Consider the following 23,341-nt stretch of genomic DNA (forward strand, 5'->3'; position numbering starts at 1 on the left):
GTTTCGCTTGGCAGCGCGCAGGGTTAAGCGGCGGTGGGGCACGCTGAGGAGGGGCACGCTAAGGAGGGGTGGTGTATGGGGGACGTTCCTCTTCCTATTCCCCCTTCTTACTCCCCCTCTATCGCTCCCCCTTTTGGAGATGTAAGTTGCCCCGGAGAATAACCGCGCCGCGGAACATGCGCAAGCGGACGGATCGAAAAGTAAAAGTGGCAAAAAGTAAAAGCGGCAAAAAGTAAAAGCGGCAAAATGTAAAAGCGGCAAAATGTAAAAGCGGCAAAATGTAAAAGTGGCAAAGTGCAAAAATGGTAGTTCAAAATGGCACTTCAAAATGGCACATCAAAATGGCGAAGCGGCGAACCAACTTAAAAAAAAATGTCGCAAGTGCGGCAGAAAATGTAAACCCACCCCCGCCTTCTTCACTTGTTCACCAATGGGCAGAATAAATACCCCGGCACGCACGTGTCAGATGGGGCAGGCAAAACGGAAAATTGGCAAACTTTATTTCGCAAACGGGGATGCACAAAATGAACGTGTCAGCAAATGGAAACGCGTATTCGTTTTTGCATACTTACTCCCCCCCCTCACGCAGGAATGTTCCTTCGCGTGTATACACATGCAACCTTCGCATGCGCTGGTTAATTTACTTTTCAGTGCGAACGCGTTGCTGCGCTGGCTACGCGAAAAATGGGGGGGAAAAAATAACAGTGGAGAAATGCAATGTGAATGAACTGCTTCCCCGCTGCGTATTTTCTTCAAAAGTTTTCCCTCACTGTGTTTAATCTGTTTCGCCTGTTCGTTTGTTCGCTCGTTTGTTCGCTCGTTCGTTCGTTCGCTCGTTCGTTCGCTCGCTCGTTTATTTTTATTTTTTTTTTTTTTTCCCAATTTACTGCCACATTCGAAGGACGCACGCTTTCACACAACGCAGGCGCGGAAATGCAAACACACCAATTCAGCACAGCGCACACTGTATGTAGACATAGGACTGTTTGCAAAAGGGGAAAAACTGCCTGGTGGTTAAGTTGTACGCCCTGTGCAGCTAAATGGTCGCAGTGCCGGTTATGCGGCTTCAACCCCTTCGAGTGGTAGCCCCTCAGTATGCCTCCCTTTTCTTTTTTAAACTCTCTCAGAAAAGTAGGCCGATAAGGAATAGGCTAGTTTGACAAAAATGAAAAAAAAAAAAAAAAAAAATTGCCTTTCAGCTGTCATTACGCAGTTGGCAGTTTTTTTCTTCGTCCAACCGGCTACTCTGTGCGTGGTTGGCGAAGTGCGGAGTAGGAGATCCAATTGTTAAACCCCTTTTTGTGTATTCTCAGATTTACGCACTCCCGATCGTTGAGAAGAAAAAGGGAAAGTTCACATTCCCCCCTCTTCACACACTCCAGCTAGCCTTTTTTAACTTGGCATGTTTTACAAAACGTATGACTGTTCAGAAGAAAAAAAAAAAAAAAAAAAAAACCTTTTCTTTATGAACGGTTCAGGCGATTTTGTTCGTGAAAAAAGGGGAAACAATTTTTTTTTGGGGGATAAAGGTGTATGCAACGCAGCATGCATGCGCAGGTGGGGGGTCCATAACGCGCCTGCCCGGCCGCGCATGTTCATTCGATCGATCGACCATTCGCTTATTCGTATAATCGCATTTTCCCTTACCTATGTGCTCACCGCTTATGCGCGCCTTTTTTGTCATTTTCCTTTTACAACAAAATGGCCAACCTCAAACGGAAGGGCCAACCCCCCTTCAGGGAAGCCTTCCGTCCCCATTGCGCAATCCCCACTATGCAAACTCCACACCGGCTTACACGCCCCCGTTCGACATACATATTCATTTTAATATGCGCTGCGCCGAGGCGCTTTCCCCCCTTAAAAAAAAAGGGAGCTGAAGTGGTCAAAAATGTAGCACTCCTGCTATGCACGTTTTACGCGCTTGTCTTAAAAACGTGGGGCGAAAAAAAAAAAAAAAATCAAAAAAATCAAAATTGGAGTTGCGTTTGCAGTTCTGTTTGCAGTTATAAAGGCACGCTTCACGAATTCACTAAAACATGCCCAAACGGAACGCGTATTCACGTGTATTCACACGTATTAACGCATACTCATGCGCATTCGCGCGTTTGCACACGTGCGCAGCGGGGGCTACATCTTGGGGTAGCCCCGAAAGCGTCCACCGCTCAAGTTGCTTAAAAGCTTTTTCTGCTTCCCATTCCCATGCGGGTTGCACAAATTGTTCACCATGTAAACATTTTGGCTATGTGGGTATCCCCCGGGGTTCTCCGCGCAGCCCATGTAGTCATAGGCACTCTTTTGCACCCCGTTCACATACGGGATGGGGAACTCATTCTGGTAGCTCCGAATTGACTTGCTATACTGGTTGCCGTTGTTGCGGCTGTTCATGCTAACCTGGTTGCAACCGTTGTGGCTGTTCAGGCTGACCCTATTGCTGCCGTTGCTGAAGTTCATGCTGACCTGGTTCCTGCGCAGGGGGCGGCAGTTCAGGCTGCTAACACCGTTCCAGTGGCCGAAGCTGCTAAAACCGTCTAGGCTTCCGTAACCGTCGAAAACGCCGAAGTTGCCGAAACCACCAAAACCGCTGCTGCCTCCGCCATGCCCCCAATCAAAGTTCCCCCGCTCGCCCGCAGCCCCGTTCAGGCGGTAGGCGCGCTTCCCCTGGCCCTGCGTCTCGACCATGTTTTGCATGCTGGCGTACGAATTTTGCACCAAATTTAAGAAGGAGGAGCCCACATTCGCCTTTGCCACACAGTTGTTGGGGGTACCCGCTCGGGCGTCCACCCCAACAGCTTGAGCCGTATTATTAGCATTACTATCATTATTATTAGTAATATTATTATTATTATTATTTTTTTTTTTTTTCTTTTTTTTTTTATTTTTTCCCTCTTCAGCGTTGCTGGTGTGTGTGTCCTTGGGGGGCTGGTCACTCTGCAGATTGCCAAAATGTGGATTATTCCCTGCGTTTTTCGTAGCTAATGGGTTACAATTGTATTTGTGGGTTGTGCCAACTGCTGCCACTGCGGGCAATGAGACCACCTGCTCACTACCGGTATGCTTCACTTCCCCGTTATGGGTGCTCAGGGCGCTCCTACCACGTGTAGTTTTCTGCGTGTTGCAACCCTTTGACGCCTTGTTGCCGCTAGCACCGACCACCGGCGCACCACCATTTTGCACACTCTCCATGGCAGCCCCCTTCGCACTATTAAAGGATGTACTACCATTGCGAGTGCCCTTCGGTTGGCCCACAAACTTATCGTTCTTTTTCTTCTTACTCTTCCCCTCTGGGGGAGCCTCCCCGCTGAGCCCCCCATCGAGGTTCTTCCCATTGGTGTCCTTCGCAGTGGCACTCTTCGAACCGCTACAATTCGCACTGACACCCTTTACATTGCCACCCATCGCACCGCCCCCCTTCGCGCCGCCCCCCTGCGCGTTCTCCTCCTCCTGCAGCAGCTTCTTCTTCAACTTCCTGTAGGTCTTTTTCTTCTCCTTCTCCTCCTCCACAATGTAGTCATACTTAAACTTCGAAATGATGTCATTTTTGTACATGTACTTTATGAGGTAAAAGAAGACCCCCCCGTTGGTTCGCTTGCCCTCCTTGCTAACCATGTCTATGCCCCCGTAGTTTTGGATCAAAATGGTTTTCTCGAGGAGGCTCAGGGATATGTACACGCCCAAGGCGTCCACTACCCTTTTGATTTGGTCCCTATTTCGCTCCTTCAGGATGGTGCTGATGGTCGTCGTTAAAATGTCTTTTATCATTTTGTTGTCGTTGTAGAATTCCTTGGGGTCCATTTTGTGTTCGTCGCTTTGGTCTGCGGGGGGGGGGAGGTCTTCCCCCTGGTTCGCCTCCCCTTCCGCCGCGCCCTTCACGCCCATCTGAATGTTCGTCTCCCCTCCCACCTGAGCGTTTTCCTTCTTCTTCTCCGCCGCCGCCTCCCCCTCCTCCGCATCGCTCGGGGAGAAGTTCTCGTTTATGTACTTGGCCAGGAACTTCCTCACGTCCTTGAACTTCTTAATAGTGGCTATGTCCATCGGACTCATATCGTAAATGTCCCTCTTCTGCAGGAAGCTTTTATTCTCTGCCAACAACTGCACGTTCTTTAAGACGCCTCCCAAGCAGGCCGCGTGAATAGGCAGCCTGTTATGCACATCAAATATGTTAACCTTGGCCTTCTCCTCATAAATTAAAAACTTCAAATAATCTGAGTTATTTCTATACGCAGCATAGTGCAGGGCTGTCCTGTTGGACAAATCCGTGTCATTAATTTTGGCCCCATAGTGTAGCAGCAGCTCTGTTATTTCTTTGCTCCCTTTTATGGCTGCGAAATGGATGCACATGCTGGCCGTGGTCTTCCCCCTGTTTGGGGACAACGAATGGGGTAGCATCGCGTGTATGTTGGCATCGTTCTTCAGTAGGAGCTCTGTTATCTCCTTATGCATCTTCGTAACGGCTATGTGTAGAGGAGTCCAGTGCTTGTAATCCGAGACGTTCACTTTGGCTCCGTTGTCTATCAGGAGCTGGCAGATTTCATAATACCCACCTGCACATGCATAATGTAAGGCTCTCCTTCCAATTTTGTCAAAGTAGTTTATGTCTGCGTTTTTCTCGAGGCACTTCTTCACCACCGCGATGTTGTCTAGGTACGCGCCGTGCAGCAGGGCTCGGTTTATGTCTGGGAGGCTCAGTCCGGGGGGGATCGTCACGCTCAGGGCCGGGTCACCCTCGAACACGTTCCCCGGGTCCGCCGCGTCGCCTGGCGCGGCGCCCTCTTTGAGCGGTTCCCCGTGGAGCGGTTCCTCCTTTAGTGGCTCCTCCTTTAGTGGCTTCCCCTTTAGTGGCTCCTCCTTTAGTGGCTCCTCCTTTAGTGGCTCCCCCTTTAGTGGCTCCCCCTTTAGTGGCTCTCCCTTTAGTGGCTCCCCCTTTAGAGGCTCTCCCTTTAGTGGCTCCCCCTTTAGAGGCTCCTCCTTGAGCGACCCCCCTGTGGCCGCCTCCCCCCCTACCTCAGGGCGTCCCTTCAAAAACGCAGGCAACTCGCCACTCCCGTCCCGCTCCAACATCTGCAAAGTGCTCAGACTTTCCTCACTTATATTCATTTTGAAAATGTTCCTCAACTCATCGTACTTTTGGCCAATACCGTTTGGAGAAAACTCATGCAAAACGTTCGCAATGTATTTGTCTCCATAGTTCTTCACACAATAGTCTATAAATTTGTGAATCTCTTTATTAACCTCGAAGTTGGTAGCTTTTCCCCTTTCGCAAGTTGGGCCACTTCCTTTGGGGGTCTCCTCCCTATGTTTAGCTGCTACTCCCCCGTGTGTAATTTTCTCACCGATGTAGTTTTCCCCTCCTCCCCCGTTCGGTGGAACCCTTCTACTGTTAGCAACACTGTTTTGCATTTTAAAGGGTCTAAACGGGGCACTAATCCCTTTCGTGAACTTCCTCGTCTGCACTATATCTGCACTTGGGTGGGGATAATACGCGTTATACTTCCCCCTTTGCATGTGCGCGTAGGTGCCATCATTCCGCATGCCCGGGATCACTGGGTTGTTGCTCAGTTGAGTGTTCCCTTGCTGAGGGTACTTCCCTCTCACGTTTAGATTCGCCCCATTGGTAAAGTAGGCAAAGTTGGACGCACTGGAAAAGTTCTCCTCCTTCACTGCGTTGCCAATGTTGGTCATTTTCGCTACAGTCACCGTGCTGTTGAGGCCCCCCTGAAGGATTTGCCCTCCCTTGGACACACTTCTACCCGCGGTATGGTAGTTCCCCTTTTTGTTACCATCTCGTTTGCTGAAAGTTAGCTCCTCCTGATTCTGTTCATAGTGCAAATGTTTCGCGCTGGGGGCAGCCGAGTTGAACCTGGCCATGTGGCCATTTGGTAACTCCGCTTTCTTCTTGCTTAATTCGTAATTGGCACCTCGCGCCAAGCCGTCGTTTCCAAGCGGTGGCAGTTTGCGTTGTCTTCGAAAGGCGGCTCCGCTGAAGCTGCCAACAACGCCAACTCCGCCAACGCCGCCAACACCGCTAAAACTGCCAACGCCGCCAACTCCGCCCACGCCGTACATGCCGTGCAACGAGAGGGCCCGCTCCATTAGGGCGTTCCTCGACACGTCGCTCCCGTAGAAAAAATTCCCCATGCCAGTGGGAGCCCCCTCCGCGTACGAAAAATCGTAGCACTCATTGGCGCTGCGGAAGGGGACCGGTCCATACAAACAATTTGAGTATCCCTGATTGTCCACATTAAAGCCATATTTACAATTTGTGCTTTTCGGAAATTGCAGCATGTTCCTTTTTGCCTGCATGTTCAGAAAATTGAGGGGGTAATTACTACACGAACGTTCACATGGATTCGAACCGAAGTTACTACTTACACCCTTCGGGGGGAGACCATAACCAATGCTATTTTTATAAATTAAATTCGCCAGATTGTTAAGTTGATCTTTGGTCATACCTCTGCTAGGTACTCTGTACACAGGGTGCTGATTCACGTTTGTCTTTTTAGAGGGTGGTTCCTTTTTATTTTTTGGAAAAGTGAGATTTTCCTCTCCATTTTGTGCCTTATCATGCTGCACAGTTTTATTCCCCTTTGAAGATTTTTTTTTCTTCTTTTTGCTCTTTTTCTGGTCGGCCACTGGCTCGGTCGTAAGGTCATTGCTGTAAAGGTTCGCAGAGTCCATGGTGCCCTTGACGGTGCTCTTCCTCTCCGCGTTGCAATCCGTGTTGTTGCTAATTGCCGTGGTGGTGCTGGCATTTTCATTGCTGTGATCATTTGGGAGCGTGTCCTTAACTTTTGTCAGGCCGCTAATCTCCTCGTCGCCCGCTTCGCCACGGCCCGTTCCATCGCCTATTCCATCGTCTTTGCAATCGCCTTTGCAATCGTCCTTTCCATCTCCTTTATCTTTATCTTCCCCTTCGCCCGCACCTTTACCCTTTTTCTTTTTCCGTTTGGCTTTTTTTCTTTTTTTCTTTGTCTTTCTTTCCCCGTCCGCGGATTTGTCCGGCCCCGCCTCTCCCGCCTTAACATTGCTCGTTTCGGCCTCCTGTCCATTTTTAAACCCCTTTATGCCGCTCCCCTTGCCCATTTGTTCTTCGTCTTCCTTTTCAGCCGATTCAACATTGGGGGCATTATTCACTTCACCCTTTTTTGTACCTTCCTCGCCTTTTGCTTTTCCCTCCCCAAGGTTGTTGCTGTTCGTAGGCCCGCCGTTCTCCTGGATGGGCGTTTTTTCTGGGGGGCACAAATCCGCCTGCTTCTTACCTTTACTATAATACTTTTTCTTCGAATTTTTTCTTTTTTTCCCCTTATCGGTTTTGTTCATATTGTTTTCGTTTTGGTTCATCCCGCTTTCCTTTTTATTCCCATCGCCTTCGCCTTTTTTCATGTCGCTTTCGCTTTTGCCGCCCGCCCCATCACTCGCCTTGGGCGCCTCGCCGCTATTGCAATTTCCGGCGTTATTTGCGCCCTCCTCTCCCGCCTTACTTCCTACCTCATTACTTAAACTGTCTGCTTTTCCACACGCTGAATCTTTGCAGTCCTGGTCTGCATTGCTTCCCTTTCCCGCTTCCATCCCCCCGATACATTTTTGCGCTTCATTTGAGACTTCCATTTTTTTTTTCGGCGGGAAACATAGCAAAAGTTTGAATACGCCCACGGTGCAGTGGTACGGGAGATGCTTCATGTATGGTGGTCCAGCTTGCTCCGTTTGCCACGTTTACACTACGTACAAGTAAGACGCTATTTCTTCCCCTCATAAGGGGAAGTTCACAAGCACTTGCAAAACCCTTCGCGCACACACATCACGTACACATGTACGTACATACGTGTGCTAACAAATTTTTATTTGGGTTGAGCGCCTTTCGGATTGTCCTTTCCCCGTTGTGCGCCGGACAAAATGCGAGCGTAAAGGGGTACACACAAATGTAAGCACTCATGTGCGCACAAACGTACGGATATATGTTCACACGCGTATCCCCACAGGAATACATACATCCATGCACGCACGCGCTGGGTGGGGAGACTCAACTTCGTTCACATGTGTGCACATCCGCGAAACAGTTTCACATGCGTATGCACTCGCAACAGGATTTTCCGCATACATACAACACAAGAAAACCGTGGATGGTCAACCTTTTAAAAACGTCTTGAAAAAAAAACATTAACAAAGGGGGAAAACTGTAATGGTGTAAACAGAATGCAAAAAAAAAGGGGGAGAAAAAAAAAAAAAAAAAAAACACACAATACGATGCATAATTAGCTTTTTAGTTATGAAATTACCTGAACGGTTCATATTTTTTTTTTTTTTTTTTTTTCTTTTTTTTTTCTAATTCAAATGCACATTGCTAAGTTGCAAAGGGGAAAAAGAAGCGGTAAGAAATGCATTGTAACTTTCGTTGAGAAAACTACTTTCACGTGTACATTTGTACATATGTGCGTAGTACCCCCCGCGTGTGAAGGCAAAACACGTGTGAGGATCGGATCGAGTAGTCGTCAGTCCCTCTCTCCTTTTTATATGCCTTTGCACAAGGAGATGCCGAAACCCTGTAACAGTTTTTTTTTTTTCAGCATACACGCAGCTGGGTAACTCCAGTTTGATAAAATAGCAAATGTACGTGCTAAAATTTGTTTTTTTTTTTTTTTCCTTCTTCCTTTGTATTTCACCCACTTAAGTGTGATTATTTTTTCTTTCCCCACGTGCCATACCATGCGTATGAGCAAACTTCATTCAGTGTTGAATAGCGGCTTACGTTCGGGGTTCACTTGTTTATTTTTTTATTTTTCAATTGCATGTGCGGTAAAAAAATATTTTTCCCCTTCTCAGTACAGCGCAGTCTGTTTTTAACTCATCAAAAGGTAAGTAAAAAAAAAAAAGAAAAAAAACTTGTAATAACTACACTTGTAGGAAAACAGGTAAACGGTGAACATTGCATTTGCGAAAGAACACCTTTTTTTCCCGTTACATTATTTATGCACATGTAAGTGCACAGGTATTCTTCGCAAACATGTACACAATGCGCACATTTGTGTGCTCATTTACGCAGCATGTTCGCCGTTAAGTGTATGTATGTATATATATATATATATACATTGGCGTTATGTAGAAGGGCATTTTTTTTTTTATTTTTGGGGTTCCCCCACACCCTCACCAACCTGGTTAAAATTAAGAATAACTCTGCTTTAGCTGAGAAAACGAATGTATACATTTTGCATTTGCCCCTTTTTTTATCGCGGGAAATGTTTTTTTTATTTTTCCCCCTTCCAACGCTATCCCATCTTAAGCGTGTATTTCCTCTGAACAATTGTTAACAAGCCGAATTGCCAACTGTATGTACATTTTTTTTTTTTTTTTTTGACCAGTTGCTGCAAAATATATATACGTGGTGTTTAAAGAAAAAATGATAAAACGGGGAACAATACCAAACATGGTGTAGGCTTCCATTCCGTCGTGTTCCCCTCCCAACTGCTACTTTACACTGTTTAGGGGGCGAAAAATAAAACATATGAACATTCGTGCCAATTTGATACGTCCACGATGGATTATAGGCCTCTCTGCAAAACAAACCGTTTATTTCGCTAGAAAGTCAAATTTGTGTGTGTGATCGGGCGAAAAAATGCTTCCCACTAGCAGCAGTGCAATGCCATACCTTTGGTGGAGCGGCAACCCCGTTGGATGATGCAAAGCGTTACCAACTTAAGAGCAGAACGTTTTGCTAAAAAAAAAAAAAAAAAAACGAATTAGCAAACGCGCGCATCAATGTCATGTAGGACACTTTTCAGTTTTTCTTTCCCAAACGTTCTTGCAAATTTTACAACATCGCAAAAAAGGCGCCCCTTAAATGCGACATTGCCTTTTCGGTAGGCTTAGTGAATTACGTGGGATAAGACAAACGGGCATACGCAAACTGTATGCACACGTACCTATGCATGTACCGTATGTGTACCACTGTATGTACACGTAACGAGTCAATCAAAAATAAAATTCCGAGCATTCCTGCCGCGCAATGCAAATGTGATAACTGAAAATCTTACGCTCTGTGACAGGGCTCAGTTCAAATGTATCTTTTAGGCAAAAAAATGTAGACGGTTAAATTTCAGAAAAATGTTTGGGAAATTTTGCGCAAAGGTTCGCAAAACAGTAGCAGTGCGGTTGTAGTGGAGGGGAAAACGCTCCTTTAACTGTTATGTTTTGAATATTTTACGTAATCGTACAAATTTAATATGTACGCGCGAAGGAATACACTCGCGCCTTGTGTCGCCCGTTCATTCCTGCCATTTCGCAACTGTAAAGGGGCACCGCAATTGTTTGCCCGTCGCTTTTTCTTGCCTTAATAAAAAAACAGTGATAAAAAGGGATACCTTAGTTAAAAACAAATGCAATAACGTCAGCTACGCTGCCTTATACAGGTGTGCAAATTTTATTTTGCATTTTTTTTTTTTTCCAAACGAGGGAATGTATATGAAAAATACACCCTCGCGTAGCCAGAGGCGAATGCATTATGGCTGTTTTTTTTTTTTTCCCCACACGTATGCGCAGCATAGCTGTTACACACCCCTCGCGGTACACTCTTTGGAGGCGTTTCCACCCCCTTCACCGTGTATGCAATGGTGTACAAATAAAACTGCATCCGATTTGTTGACTTGCATACACACATATATATGTACACCGGCATGTGGTTAAAAACGAAGCGAGAAGGGCGCCCTGCACACAAGTGGTATGCGGAGTGCTCGTCATGTTGACCACATTGTGACTTTATGAGCGATGAGTATTTTTTTCTTTTTCTTAAGAAAATAAAAGCGTAGCGAGCTACAATTCCGCAACAATTCAGCTACAATTTTGGGGGAAGCCAAATTTTAATCCCCCCCTCCCCTCTCTGACAAATTTAAACCATTGTTGCAAAATGGATTGAGCAGTTTTGCGGAATATCCATAACCGCTTAAACAATCGCGTTGTTCTTCCCCTGGGAGTGGCATACGCGTGCATTTAAGCGTTTTTTTTTTTTTTTTTTTTTTTTTGTTTCGCCCAACGTGCATAAAAATGGAATGTATAAAAAAGTGCTCAGCAACCCCCCGCGCCGCGAAACGGCAGGAGGCGTTATCATGTGTGGCCATGCGCGACAGAATACGCAGCCACACAACATGCAGAATTTTTCGGAGAGCTGCAAAACCGACATGCCTTTATTTTGCAATTGCACTTGTGAACATGTACGTGATGGCTGCTCCCCCTATGACATTAACCTCTGGCCCGACTTTCACCATTGTCAGAGGTGGAAAAACGTCATTATGCCTTATAGAACGAATTCGCAAAAGGAAGAAAAAAAAAAAAATGGATAGTTGGTAGGTGGCAGTCATTACAGCAGCAAAAGCATGTCATACAATTCGGTTTTAAGTGCATGCTTTTGCAAGGGGCACCTCAACTGGCAACTTGTAATACGAAGCACCGTTCAATAATGCATTTTTTTTTTTTATTTTTTTTTATTTTATGAGCACTTTTTCTTCAACCACATATTTCACCATGTCGTGTTGGCAAACGGATGTTGCCAGAGTGTACATTGCCGCTTTGCAAAAAAAAAAAAAAACATACATAATACGTACAGCACATACATGCATACATTTATGTACGTATACGTGCATACATATGCGCACGCGCCAAATGACCCGCCGCGCCCAAGCACAAAGTGTGTCTTAACATGTTTATATGCGAATTATTCTTTGCTGTTTCTTCGCACCCACGCGGGCGCGGTTGAAACCATCCGCTCGTTTTATCTGCATTTTGATCTAAGCAAGAAAATGCAAAGCGAAGCGCAAGAATAAAAAAAAATAAATAAAATAAAAAATAACTAAAAATATATGACCAGAAAAAAAAAAAAAAAAAAAAAAAAAAGCTCGCCAGAACGTAATGTCAAACCACCAGTAACTTTTCTTTTTCTCGCGAAAGATAACTTTTTTTTTTTTTTTTTTTTTCTTTTCTTCTACAAATGTACATAAAAGATACACGTAATGACGAATTTATTTCTCTCTACAAATAAGTTCTCCTTTGAGTGTACACTCATTCTGCCTTTTTAAACCTCCCCACCCCCCCTCTGTTTGTGAATGAGTGTATTTTTTTACAAGTACGTTCGTCGTGCGTATGCGCGTGCGTGTATATTCGCACAGTGCGCATGGTACTTGTACGGATGTACATGCCCCTGCTAATTCGTGTACGCGTGCGCGCGGATGTGTTTCGTGTACAGAGAGTACATGCGCGTATGCAGAAGCGCGCGCGTACATGTATACAAATATATAAGTTTATGCATATTATTTATATGTACACGCCTGTGCGCCTTCTCCAAAACGACCATTGCAGCAGGTTGCCCGAGCAGCACGGACACTTCTTGCCCCCCCGCGCAGTGCGCGAGAATGGCTTGCTTAATCGTGGAATCAGGTTGTTGTGCGCTTGATACTTGATGGTTCATCAGTGTTTGCATATTTGTAAACGCACAACTTTTGCTGCCTTTTTGCTGTTCATTTTTCCTGTTTATTTCCTCTTTTATTTCCTCTTTTTTTTCCCCTTTTTTTCCCCCTTTTTTCCCACCCCCCACTGTTCAGTGCAAAAGGGAAAATATACAAGCGAGTACATATACTCCCCAAGTACGCATGAGCGTGTTCATTTCGCCCCCGCACAAACACGTGCCTATACGCATTTTTATATAGGCACGTATATATATGCATACATGCGCGTACGCACTTGCATTATATACAAACGACTGAATCGACTTACAAGCGCGACATAAAATCGAAAAGCTGTTTCTGTAAACCTTAGCACACTCATTTTATTTGTTCTTTCCTATTTGAAATTTTTTTCTTTGTTTAGTTTTCTTCGCTATATGGATTTTTATTCTGTTGCATTTATTACGTGTACAGATATAAGCCCTTTTTTTTTTTTTTTTTTTTTTTTCCCTGCTACTCCATTTTTACTCCCTTTTTCTTTTCCCCCATTCGTTTATTTTTCCCCTTTTTTTTTTGCCTCATTTTTTGCCCCATTTTTTGCCTCACTGTTTCCCCTCATTTTTTTCCCCCACATTTTTTGCACCCTTCTTCTCCTTTTTTTCTCCTTTTTTCTCTTTTTTCCCCATTTTTCCACTTTCCCATTTCACCTCCAAAACACCAAAGTTAAGACCCGAGAGGGGAAAGGAGTTCATATGTATACACTCACATATGCGTGTATAAGCGAAGGGATGATACTGTTGCCCCCCGCTTTCCCCTTCTACGTATTCATTTAACTGCATACCAGTGTAGAGTAGCACGCGTAGATATGTGGCTACCTGTTGATACGTGTATGCGTGTGCCGAAACCCCTGTGGGTACATGATAATACATGTTAGCGTCAGTGAGCCCACGTCCACCGCGCTACCAAACGCCAGCGGCGCCACCACATGTTAACAAAGGTTAACAAAGGTTGACGCATGATAATACATGCAAATATATGTTGGCCCTCGCCATCTTCACCCCCCCCCCCCCTACTCTAATCACATTTGTTGCTCCGCTTCAGTAAGCGCACCCATTTGTTTATTCCCACACGCCAGTGCATACCCACCTTGGTCTCCCCTAACCAAAACGCGTGTTACCATTTGTGTTTTCATTGATAGCTACCCCTATTTTTACACCCACACTTTTTTGCAACAACCCTTTTGTTCACCTTGAGGGTGCATTATAAATACGTCGGATGTGTGTATGCCTAACGATACGCATTTATTTCGTTGCCCCTTCCCCCCCTTTTTGTCTCCCATTTTGTTTATTGGAAGCGTAAAAGGTGGGCTTATTTTGGGGTATAACTCCTTTGCATAGCCTCTTTTGTATAGCCCCTTTACATGGCCTCTTTTGTATAGCCCCTTTGTATAGCCCCTTTGTATAGCCCCTTTTGCATGGCCCCTTTTGTATAGCCTCCTTTGCATGGCCTCTTCCCCCCTCCCGTCTCGTGCCCGCGCCACCCACACGTTGCATGTCAAAATGCAATGCGGACAACTCTCCAGTGAGTGACCAGCCGAGCACAGGCAGTCGTATGAGGCACGCGGGGCTCAACACGAGAAATAAGCATTCATCATGTTTATTGATTTTTTTTTTTTTTTTTTTTTCCAATGGTGCATTCTCCACGAGGGTTGTGAGGGCGCACGTACGTAGCAGCATGCGCGGGTGTACCTGAGTGCATATGCACACATGTGTACATGTATATGCATATATGTATATATATGTATGTATACACTTATGTGCACTCCCCTTTACGCTCTAGCGCAGCTGTGGAGTCCGGCCCCGCCACCCAGAACAGGTCTCATAACGCACCAACGAATGTAAGTTCAGTGCGTGCGCCTGTACGTTTGCATATGCGTGCATGTGAGGTACACTTGCGTTTGTTCCTCTCTGCAAGTTTTTTTTTATTACTAATTCATGCGAAAGAATAAGCCATTTTTTCATGCGTTCCCTTTTTTCACTCCCCATATGTGTAGTTCTCCCTGTTTGTAGTGACCTCTGCGTCTTTTTTTTTCTTTTTTTTTTTTTCCTCCTCCCTTTTCGCCACACTGTGTTAGCGCGCAGTTTGCGAATATTTTCCACCCCCCCAACATCACCATCACCATCTCATAATATGTTTGTTGGAGCACGTGCGTGTGTAACTCTTCGTATGTACGATTATGCATGCACGTGTTTATGCGTGTGTAGTGTATGGGGGGGTGCATCTAACCCGTACGACATGTTTATTCGTTGCGCATATGCATGCTTGCCTGTATGTTTTTTTTTCCCCCCCTCCGTTTGCACCTTATTAGAAGGAACGTTCTTACCAAATGGGTATGTGTAGCTAAGTACACCCCTTTCGTGAAACTTAAAAAAGAGAAGCTGTGCAACGAATGCTTCGTATACCTTTTGCAGCTTAGCAAGTTGCATGACATTTATCATTCTACGCATGTGCGTACTTTTGCATTAACCGAGTTACAACACGCACAATCCTTTTTTGGGAGAAACAACCGCGGACCAGAAGGGGTCGATCACCAGGAAGAGTCTCATTACGTTAATACCGCACCGTTGCAGTGATACATTTTGCGTAATGTCTACGCTTCTTCCCCCCCCCCTTACCTAAAATTTGTGGCCACTGAAGCGCAGCCTGCAGAGAGTTAGACAATTAATTTGCTCGCCGCATTTAGCAATCAGTCATATGCACACCGCCCAGTGGAGAGGCCCACCGGTAGAAGCCACCCCCCATGAAGCTTTCCAAGACGACTTAGCACAACCGCGGGAATGCACTTCGTATATGCTCACCTGCATAGCGTACTTCTAACTAGTTGAGGAGCTTCTTTTCCCCCTTAAGCATACTATCAGAAAAAAGAAAACCCATGTGTCTTCTCCTCTTTAATGCATTTTTTTTTTTTTTTTTTTTGCTACCTCGCGCTGAGCATCCCTACCCCCAGTGATCACAGAACGTGACAGCTCATCTCGCACACGTTGAGCATCTGCCCTGTGAGAGTGATTACTCCCTGCAGCAGCATTGCGGCGCTCCCTGTGGCCTCCGTCTGGCAAATGGTAACCTCCCCCCACACACCTTTTGAACAACCCAGAAGATAAGAATGAAAATCGAGCTAACAAAAGGTAGGTGAGCGAAAACTTGGGAATTTTACTTCATAACATTCCCAACCTTGCACGCGCAAACGCGGAGAGAGCGGAGAGAAGAACAGCTCTGCATCTGATGAACCCGGGCTAGCCACGAAGCAGCTCCAAATAAACCAGCACCGAGACATGGATTCGCGCACCGCAATTTCGATGGATAATGCCGAAAGTAACAGTCACTTATTCCTTTCCGATGAAAAAAAGGGAGTCAGCCAAAAAATCAGCGCCCCCGATTACTACCCCGGCAGGAGGGAGGACCGATTTAGGTTCGCGCCGGGCCGCAGCTACGGCTACGCGCACGGGCACGGCTACGGGCACGACTACAGCTACAACTACAGCTACGGCAACCGCTACGATCACAGCCATGGCAACCGCTACGACCACAGCTATGGCCAGGCCCACAAACACGACGTGTCCCCCCCGCCCGTCGGAGTCACCCTTCCAACCGGCGCCAGCGGAAGGAGTGTCGATTTGAAGAGCGGGAAAAACAGGTTCGACTCGTTTGAAGCCCCCCAAAGTTACTGTCACGTTAACGGAGAGAATGCAAAGCTTTGTGGTAACGTCGAGACGTTGTTAGATGTGGGACCGTGTGAAGACGACCCGAGGAAGGGCGAACCTGAAATTTTTCCGAACCCCCATGGCACCAGTTTGCACAGCGCAGAGCACGATTCGCAGGTAGCTACGCACCATCATATATGCCACAGTGGGGGGTACGCGGAGGAGGTGGAGATGGTGAACCGGAGGAATCGCGAAGAGCTCACAGAACTGGGGCCGCTAGACGAACGGGCAAATCTCACAGAACTGGGGCGGCTAGACGAACGGGCAAATCTCACAGAACTGGGGCGGCTAGACGAACGGGCAAATCTCACAGAACTGGGGCGGCTAGACGAACCAGAGGAGGAGGAAATCTTCCAAAGGGCAACTATTACCCACAAGGCGCATGACCTGAGTGGGAACGGAGCCATCTACCCCAAAGAGTACAAAGGGAACAACGAAAAAGGGAGACAAAATAATGCTAACAGCCAAATTATTAAAGACATCAGAAGAAGCAAATCAAATTATAGCTTCAGAAACATAGTCATCACGAATGTCTTTTTGGGAAACATCCCACCGAATATAACAGAGGAGAGGATAAAGAACGTGTTGGAAATTTTTGGCTACATAATCCACATAGAGTACAAATGGTCCATCGACAAGTGGTCCTACGCATTTGTCTATTTCGTGGACGAGAAATGTGCAATAAATGCGGTGAACATTTTGAATCAAAAGAAATTTTTTGACAACTCGCCAAACCACAAGTTGATATGCTTCATCGTTTCGAAGCAGATTCCGAACCAGAACACGCTGCACTACAGCAAGGCCAACTTTTCCCTCCTCAAGGACGGGCCTCCGGGTACGCCAAGTGTTTTCGGCAGTTTTGCGCTCGCGTCGACGAAGCGGTGGAGTTCTTTGTTTTCTTTTTGCCCCCTCATCGCGTTAATCCCCTTAACATTTTTCACCACTTGCTGCCCCCCCCCCCCCCCAGGCGCGAACCTCTTCCTGTACGGAATCCCCCTCAAGTGGACCGAGCTGAACCTCATCCAACTGGTTAACAAGTACGGCCACGTCGTGGGCCTCAGGATCCCATACATAAACAACGAGCAGGACAAGAAGCAGGGGAATAGGGGCTTCGGCTTTGTGTCGTACGACAACAAGAAGTCCGCCATTGAGGCCTTTGAGGAGCTCTCCAAAATGTACATCCACGGGAAGCTGCTGAAGGTGCAGCTGAAGAATGGCGAGGAGCATTTGCTGCCGCCCAAGCTGAAGAGCATGTACAGCGCGGGTGGGGGCGGCCACATCAACCCATGCGGCAACCCCATCGGGGGAGTTAACTCCAACGGGGGTATAAACACCAATGTGGGCATTAACCCCAACCGGGGCATAAACACCAATGTGAACATGCACACAGATGTCAGCATGAACGCCAACCCCAGTGTGAACGCCCAGGGGAACCAAGGCAAAGCGAAGGACCCGAACAGCGCCAAAACGGCGCAGAGCCTCGTGAGCACCACCGACACGCTGAAAACGCTCAACTCGGTCAATTCTGCGGATGCGCCGAAGAAACTGAGGAGCAACTTCCCTAGCAGTAGCAGCAGCGTTAATGGAGGCAGCGCCAATGGGGGAAGCGTTAATGGAGGCAGCGCCAATGGAGGTAGCGCCAATGGAGGTAGCGCCAACGGGGGCAGTGCCAACGGGGGCAGTGCCAACTGCAGCGGCAGCAGTCAGGGCGCCAACTTCATGACGGGCAAGAACATGCTAGCCGAACTCGTGTGTAACGGCACGGAACACCACATGCAACACATTTCTACATCGGACCCGAACGCCCCTGTGGAGTTGCTACCAAATGGCGCAGGTAGCAACACCATGCCATTGAGGAGCTCCCATGGGAGGTTGGTCAAGCAATTTTCAGACAATTATTATAATAAGTATCACACGACAAGCAAGAGGATGAACAATTACATGCACAGCTTTCACCATTCGAGCACCCTGGGCAGCAACGTAGTTCCTTCTTCCTACCCACTGGAACCGCTGCGCGCTTTACATAAGACGAGCGACGTAGTGGATGTGTTTCGAGGCACCGGTGTAAGTAGCAACACCCGTTTGTATTATACCCAGAAGAGCGAAAGTGGGAGCTCTTTTGGGGGCGCACTTGGAAGCCTCACCGGGGGGCTGAGTAGCGATGAGAATGGAAGCGAGCCTGAGAGTGGGAGCCCCATCCAGTACAGAGCAACGAGCAAGTACCCCCATAGTATGGAAGGTGCAGCTCTGGAAATGAATCCGAAGAATGAAACCACTCCGTATGACTATGCAGATGATCGTTTTGATCACTTCCTTAGTGACCACGTCGGTAGCAACGATAGGGAGGCGGACAGGGGAGAGCTTCTTCATCCCGGGGGAATGACGCGAACGTTTCATATGCCAGCAGAACCAAAGGCCAGAGGAATAAACACGAAACTGTATTATCACCCGAACAAAGTAGGAGGGCAGAAGTTCCCAATGAATGGGAGTCCGACCGGCTCGTACAACTGTGGCCGATTTGGGGAAGAGACAAGTGTTGACAGAGTGCAGGCGTCCAGATTGAATCATCTGAAGAGTAAGATTTATGTGCATCAGAGGAAGAACCTGTTTTGCAGCCCCAGTGTGGAGGGAAGGACGGGCGTGAACACGTACAGTCAGCTCTTTGGCAGTGGCTCAACGGGGGAGGGTAGCGGCAGGTTGGGCGGCAAATGGGACGGCAAGTGGGACGGCAAATGGGATGGCAAATGGGATGGCAAGTGGGACGGCAAGTGGAACTCCAACTGGAACAGCTTTGCACCCCTCGGAGACCCACTTAGAAGCGCGAAGGGTAGAGCGCAACTGGGCACAGAAAACGGGAACCTAACATCCTTCCTAAATAATATCTGGTATGACAATGGGCAGAGTGGCTCAAGTGTACCGTGCGGCCCAAGCGCTGATTGCAGTGGTCCCTACAGTAGCTCTTATAACGACTGGCATGACGAGGCGCAAACGGGAGGGGCACACCAATATAGTAATTACCCCTACAGTGGGGCAAACAGCCATGCGGGTAGCGCTATTGAGAACGGCGACAAAAGGGATGTGCAAAATGAAGCGATGTGTAGCGGGGAAGTGGGAGAGGCCCTCCTCGCCGAAGAGGAGAAGGGGGATGTCCAAATGAGCAGAAGCTCCCATCCAGATGGAAATGGAAACGATTGGCAGTACGGGGAGAAGGAGTGCGAAGAAGTGAACGGAGCAAGCCAGAGTGACGAGAACTTTTATCTCAGTTTTGACCGCGAGGAGTTGCGCGACGTGGGAGGCGGTAACACGGGAGGGGGCAACACGGGAAGTGGCAACACCCGAAGCGATAACCCCCGAAGCGATAACCCCCGAAGCGATAACCCCCGAAGCGACGACCCGTCCAACTACTGCAAAAACATGCAGCTCTTCTTCTCCTTCCTAAACACATACGCAAACAAAAGCTCGCTAAACATCGACGACTATATTGACCAGGAAAACATGCAGCTGTACGAAGCGCTGAACCCAAAAGTTGAGCAGCAGGCGGACAAGAACCCTTCGGAATACTCCTTTATGGAGCTCCTCTCCAAGGAGAAAAACGAGACGCAGCGTGAGCAGTATGAGCAGTATGAGCAGTGTGAGCCGTGTGAGCCGTGTGAGCCGTGTGAGCCGTGTGAACCGTGTGAGCAGGAGGTCGAGGGGCAGGCCCCAAATCAGTTGGGCACAGAAGACGCGCAGGACGAAGCGGGGAGAGAGCTCCACAAGTACAACACCATGCCCTTCTTGCAGGAAGATTATGACCAGATGGTGCAGTACGACCCCCCCGATTTCCTCAGCGTGGGGCACGGCAGCTCTAGCTTTTATGACCGCATCGACGCGTACGCCGCGGGTGCAAATAAGAACGGTGGTAGCGCTAAGAGCAGCGGAAATGGCGGCGGTGGCAGCGGTAGCGGTGGCAGAAGGCTGCGCCAGGAAGAAGGGCTCTCGGAGCAAGGCGATGAACTTTTGGATCGGTACCTGAGCGACATGTACATTTTTAACGACTACACGGGTGCGAATAGCTGCAGCAAGCCCATGTTCAATTTTGCAGCGAGGAACGAGGGGGGGGATGCGGATGAGGATGCCAGTGGTGAGAAGATGTGGTGCAGCCCGGATAGTGCCAACCCGGACTGTGAAAGCAGCGGTAGCAGTGGTAGCAGGGGCAGCAGTGCCAACAGCAGCAACAGCAGCAGCAACAGTAGCAGCACCAGCTGCAGCAGCAGGGATGCGAACAGCGCCTTCAAGAGCAGCAGCGCGGGAAAAGGCGCGTAGCGGTGCGGAAAAGGTGCTCAGCAGCGTCAGAAGAAGTTCGTGTCAGTGTGTTGCCCGCAATACGAACTGACCGTGCCTGTTAACGCGCTATTTAAAAAAAAGTTAAAAAGGTGCGCTCACCTGTATGTAGAGAGAGGAGGAACAAGAAGAAGCAACCCATCCCCGTGCGTGACGACAAGGCTTGTCCAAATAAGCAACTCGCACAGAGGTAAAATCGCGTACACCTTCTATGACTTTTAACCGTATTGTTTTCATTCACTCTTTCAGAGCAAACTATGTGATTAAGGATGGGATCTACTTTACCATTTTTTTCTTTTTTTCTTTTCCCCCTACCACAGTCGCATGTACATGTAAATGGATGTGCACATGCGTTCACGCTCAGGCGGACCCCCCAACAGATGTGAGCAGAATGAATGACCCTACTCCTTTTTCTTTTCTTTTTTTAATACCCATAAGTGAAGACACGCACGCCGTCATCATTCTCCACGCTCGTGTTAGCCTTTTAAATGAGCCCATTTGTGTAGGGGGTATTTATCTGTGCACTTGCGTGTGCATATAATACGTGCGTGCTTTTCATTTATGTAACAAATTAAAGCTTCCTTTTCATTTGGTGGGCACTCTCCTCGCCGCTCATCTGCGTGCGTGGGTGCCTTCCCACGTGCATCTCATTTGTGTGCCCTTTCCTCCCCCCCCCAAAAAAATGTGCACATGTGTCAGCCTCTTTGTTAATTTTACCAGTGGGGGATTCTCTTCCCCCTTTTTTCCATCACGTGTGCAACGTCGGCAAGGTGCGTGCGGGTGTGCGCTTGCCCCTTTGCACCTTTGCATGCGCACATGGTTTACCTGCACAGTTCATATGATTTTAATGGGAATTTATCAACACAAGAGCGTCCGTCCGTCCGTTCGCCCGCTCGCCCGCTCGTCCGCCCCTTCGCTCGCGCGTATGCACCATGATTGTGTAGCATTTGTATTAATTTTTCAAAATCCTTTAAAGGCGAAAGCATTGCGTGCATCATAAGTCAATGTTCCACAGCAACAGCATTGTTAGCGCGCCTCTCCACTTGCAGCGCACGAATGGCGCACACGGGTGTGTGTACCCCTGCAGGGCAGCGCGAGCGCGAAGAGGATGAACTGTTCTGCGCTCCTCTAGTAGGATACACGCCCAGCGCGTTTTTCACACTATCTCATTGTTAACGTTTAAAATATTTGTGAAATATTTTTAAATTTTACTTAATTTTACCAGTTTTACCAATTTTACCAATTTTACAAACTTTACGTAACTCTACTAATATTACTTAAATTTACTTAATTTTATCTTAAGTTTTTTTTTCCCATTCGCTCCTGCTACGTTATGTGGATGGAGAAAGACACGCTCCGGCTCGGGGTGTGCTCCCCACAGTGTACTGCTACCCATTTAAACATTTTGAGCGAAAGGGTTTTCTTTTATAATGTTTTAAAAAGTTATGCGTGTGTTGGGCGGTCCCCGCTCGGGGCGCGAAGGGTGTGAAAAAAGACTCATATGAAAAAGGGCTCATATGAAAAGGGCTCATGTGAAAAAGAGCTCATATGAAAAGGGCTCATGTGAAAAAGAGCTCATATGAAAAAAGACTCATGTGAAAAAAGACTCATGTGAAAAGGGGTTCACCTAAGGAGCAAAAAGCTCATGTGATGGACGAAGCGCAATATGGCCGCGCGCAACATCGCCGCAGGAACGGCCGCCTGCCCGCCCCCTCACACGACCTCCAGGTCCATCTCTTCCATCTGGCAGGTGACCTCGTCCATGCGGGAGAAGGTCACCTCTATGATGTCCTTCGAATACACGGACTTGTCCGAATTGGTCTGAACAACGCGAGCGGAAAAGTTAAAGTGCTCGTTGTTATTCACGTAGTCCAGGAAGCTGTTGGTACCGGCCCCCTCGTCTTCAAAGCCGAAGTAATAGGACTTGGTGCCGAAATACGCCTTCCCATTATACCCCATGTTCTGCTTAAGAATTTTTAAAATTTGATAATAATTCTCCTTTCTATATAATATTTCGTTTCCTATGATAAAATCAAATGGGTTTAATTGTTTCTTCCTGATTTTCTTATTCAGCTTTTTCCAGGGTTTGTTGATGATGGTGCATTTGAAGATTTGGCTGTGTATTTTCATGAAGTTTTTTTTGTCCTTGAGTTTTTTTCTCTTCATTTTTATGTTCAGGTTTTTCCTTATGTTGGGCAGCAGCACGTCGTTAATCACTTCTTTGTTCAGTTCCTGGAAGACGACGTTTCCTTCGTCCAGGAGGACCTTTATGCCGACCAGCCCGTGTCCACAGCCTTAGATGGGGAGAAGCGAGTGAAAAGGCGCCAACAGGGTAGAAAAGCGTTAACAGGGTGGGAGCGGTCTACCGTGGCACCAGTGGGAACCGCGGCCAAACAGCATGTCTCGCAGGTGGCGACGTGCGCCTCAGCGCGAGCACTCAGCCGCGGCGTTTGCCACGTATGCCACATGTGCCGCTTAAGCCGCGTACGTCACGTATGCCGCGTACCCCGCTTACGGCGCGTATTCCTCTCCTACCTAGCTCCAGGACATTCTTACTCCTGAAGTCGATCCCCTCTTTGTGCAGAAATTTCAGCATTTCCCACGTGCATTCCCAGATGGTGTATCCCCCCTCGTACGTATTTTCCTCAACCACCTTTTTTTTTTTCTCCATATTAACACAACGGTTTTTCAAAATCAGGGAGCTGTGGATTTCGCCATTTTCTTTCGACTTTTCGAATTCTTCCTGTTCATTTAGGTAGTAAACCTCGTACATTGTGATGCGGACGGACGGACGGACGAGGGGGCATACATGCATGTGGGGAGAACATATATATA

General features: G+C 47.6%; 3 protein-coding genes across 3 annotated transcripts, besides 18 other annotated features; 1 reads left to right on the plus strand and 2 right to left on the minus strand.

The window, feature by feature from the left end:
- The first annotated feature begins 801 nt into the window (after positions 1–801).
- Positions 802–864: a microsatellite.
- Positions 865–1,171: 307 nt separating this feature from the next.
- Positions 1,172–1,198: a microsatellite.
- Positions 1,199–1,440: 242 nt separating this feature from the next.
- Positions 1,441–1,465: a microsatellite.
- Positions 1,466–2,127: 662 nt separating this feature from the next.
- On the minus strand, positions 2,128–7,605 carry PVX_001960 (hypothetical protein, conserved; the record flags this gene model as incomplete). Its single annotated transcript, XM_001612702.1, has 1 exon — positions 2,128–7,605. One exon carries the CDS (start codon positions 7,603–7,605, stop codon positions 2,128–2,130), a length of 5,478 nt encoding a protein of 1,825 aa, XP_001612752.1.
- Positions 2,809–2,860: a microsatellite.
- Positions 2,859–2,891: a microsatellite.
- Positions 7,606–8,297: 692 nt separating the features above from the next.
- Positions 8,298–8,329: a microsatellite.
- Positions 8,330–9,065: 736 nt separating this feature from the next.
- Positions 9,066–9,094: a microsatellite.
- A 1,900-nt stretch (positions 9,095–10,994) lies between these two features.
- Positions 10,995–11,023: a microsatellite.
- Positions 11,024–11,581: 558 nt separating this feature from the next.
- Positions 11,582–11,642: a microsatellite.
- Positions 11,643–11,946: 304 nt separating this feature from the next.
- Positions 11,947–11,975: a microsatellite.
- Positions 11,976–12,916: 941 nt separating this feature from the next.
- Positions 12,917–12,940: a microsatellite.
- A 1,155-nt stretch (positions 12,941–14,095) lies between these two features.
- Positions 14,096–14,116: a microsatellite.
- Positions 14,117–14,198: 82 nt separating this feature from the next.
- Positions 14,199–14,241: a microsatellite.
- Positions 14,242–14,514: 273 nt separating this feature from the next.
- Positions 14,515–14,537: a microsatellite.
- An 851-nt stretch (positions 14,538–15,388) lies between these two features.
- Positions 15,389–15,408: a microsatellite.
- Positions 15,409–15,754: 346 nt separating this feature from the next.
- PVX_001965 (hypothetical protein, conserved) lies at positions 15,755–20,488 on the plus strand (the record flags this gene model as incomplete). The annotated part of the gene is made up of 2 exons (XM_001612703.1): positions 15,755–17,018; positions 17,151–20,488. The coding sequence occupies 2 exons, from the start codon at positions 15,755–15,757 to the stop codon at positions 20,486–20,488; spliced, it is 4,602 nt and encodes a 1,533-aa protein (XP_001612753.1).
- Positions 20,090–20,146: a microsatellite.
- Positions 20,364–20,449: a microsatellite.
- An 898-nt stretch (positions 20,489–21,386) lies between the features above and the next one.
- Positions 21,387–21,427: a microsatellite.
- A 792-nt stretch (positions 21,428–22,219) lies between these two features.
- Positions 22,220–23,279, minus strand: PVX_001970 (hypothetical protein, conserved; the record flags this gene model as incomplete). Its single annotated transcript, XM_001612704.1, has 2 exons — positions 22,220–22,800; positions 23,042–23,279. The coding sequence occupies 2 exons, from the start codon at positions 23,277–23,279 to the stop codon at positions 22,220–22,222; spliced, it is 819 nt and encodes a 272-aa protein (XP_001612754.1).
- Between the last annotated feature and the right edge of the window lie 62 nt (positions 23,280–23,341).

Source organism: Plasmodium vivax, chromosome 6 (assembly GCF_000002415.2).
Source record: "Plasmodium vivax chromosome 6, whole genome shotgun sequence".
NCBI lineage: Eukaryota > Apicomplexa > Aconoidasida > Haemosporida > Plasmodiidae > Plasmodium > Plasmodium vivax.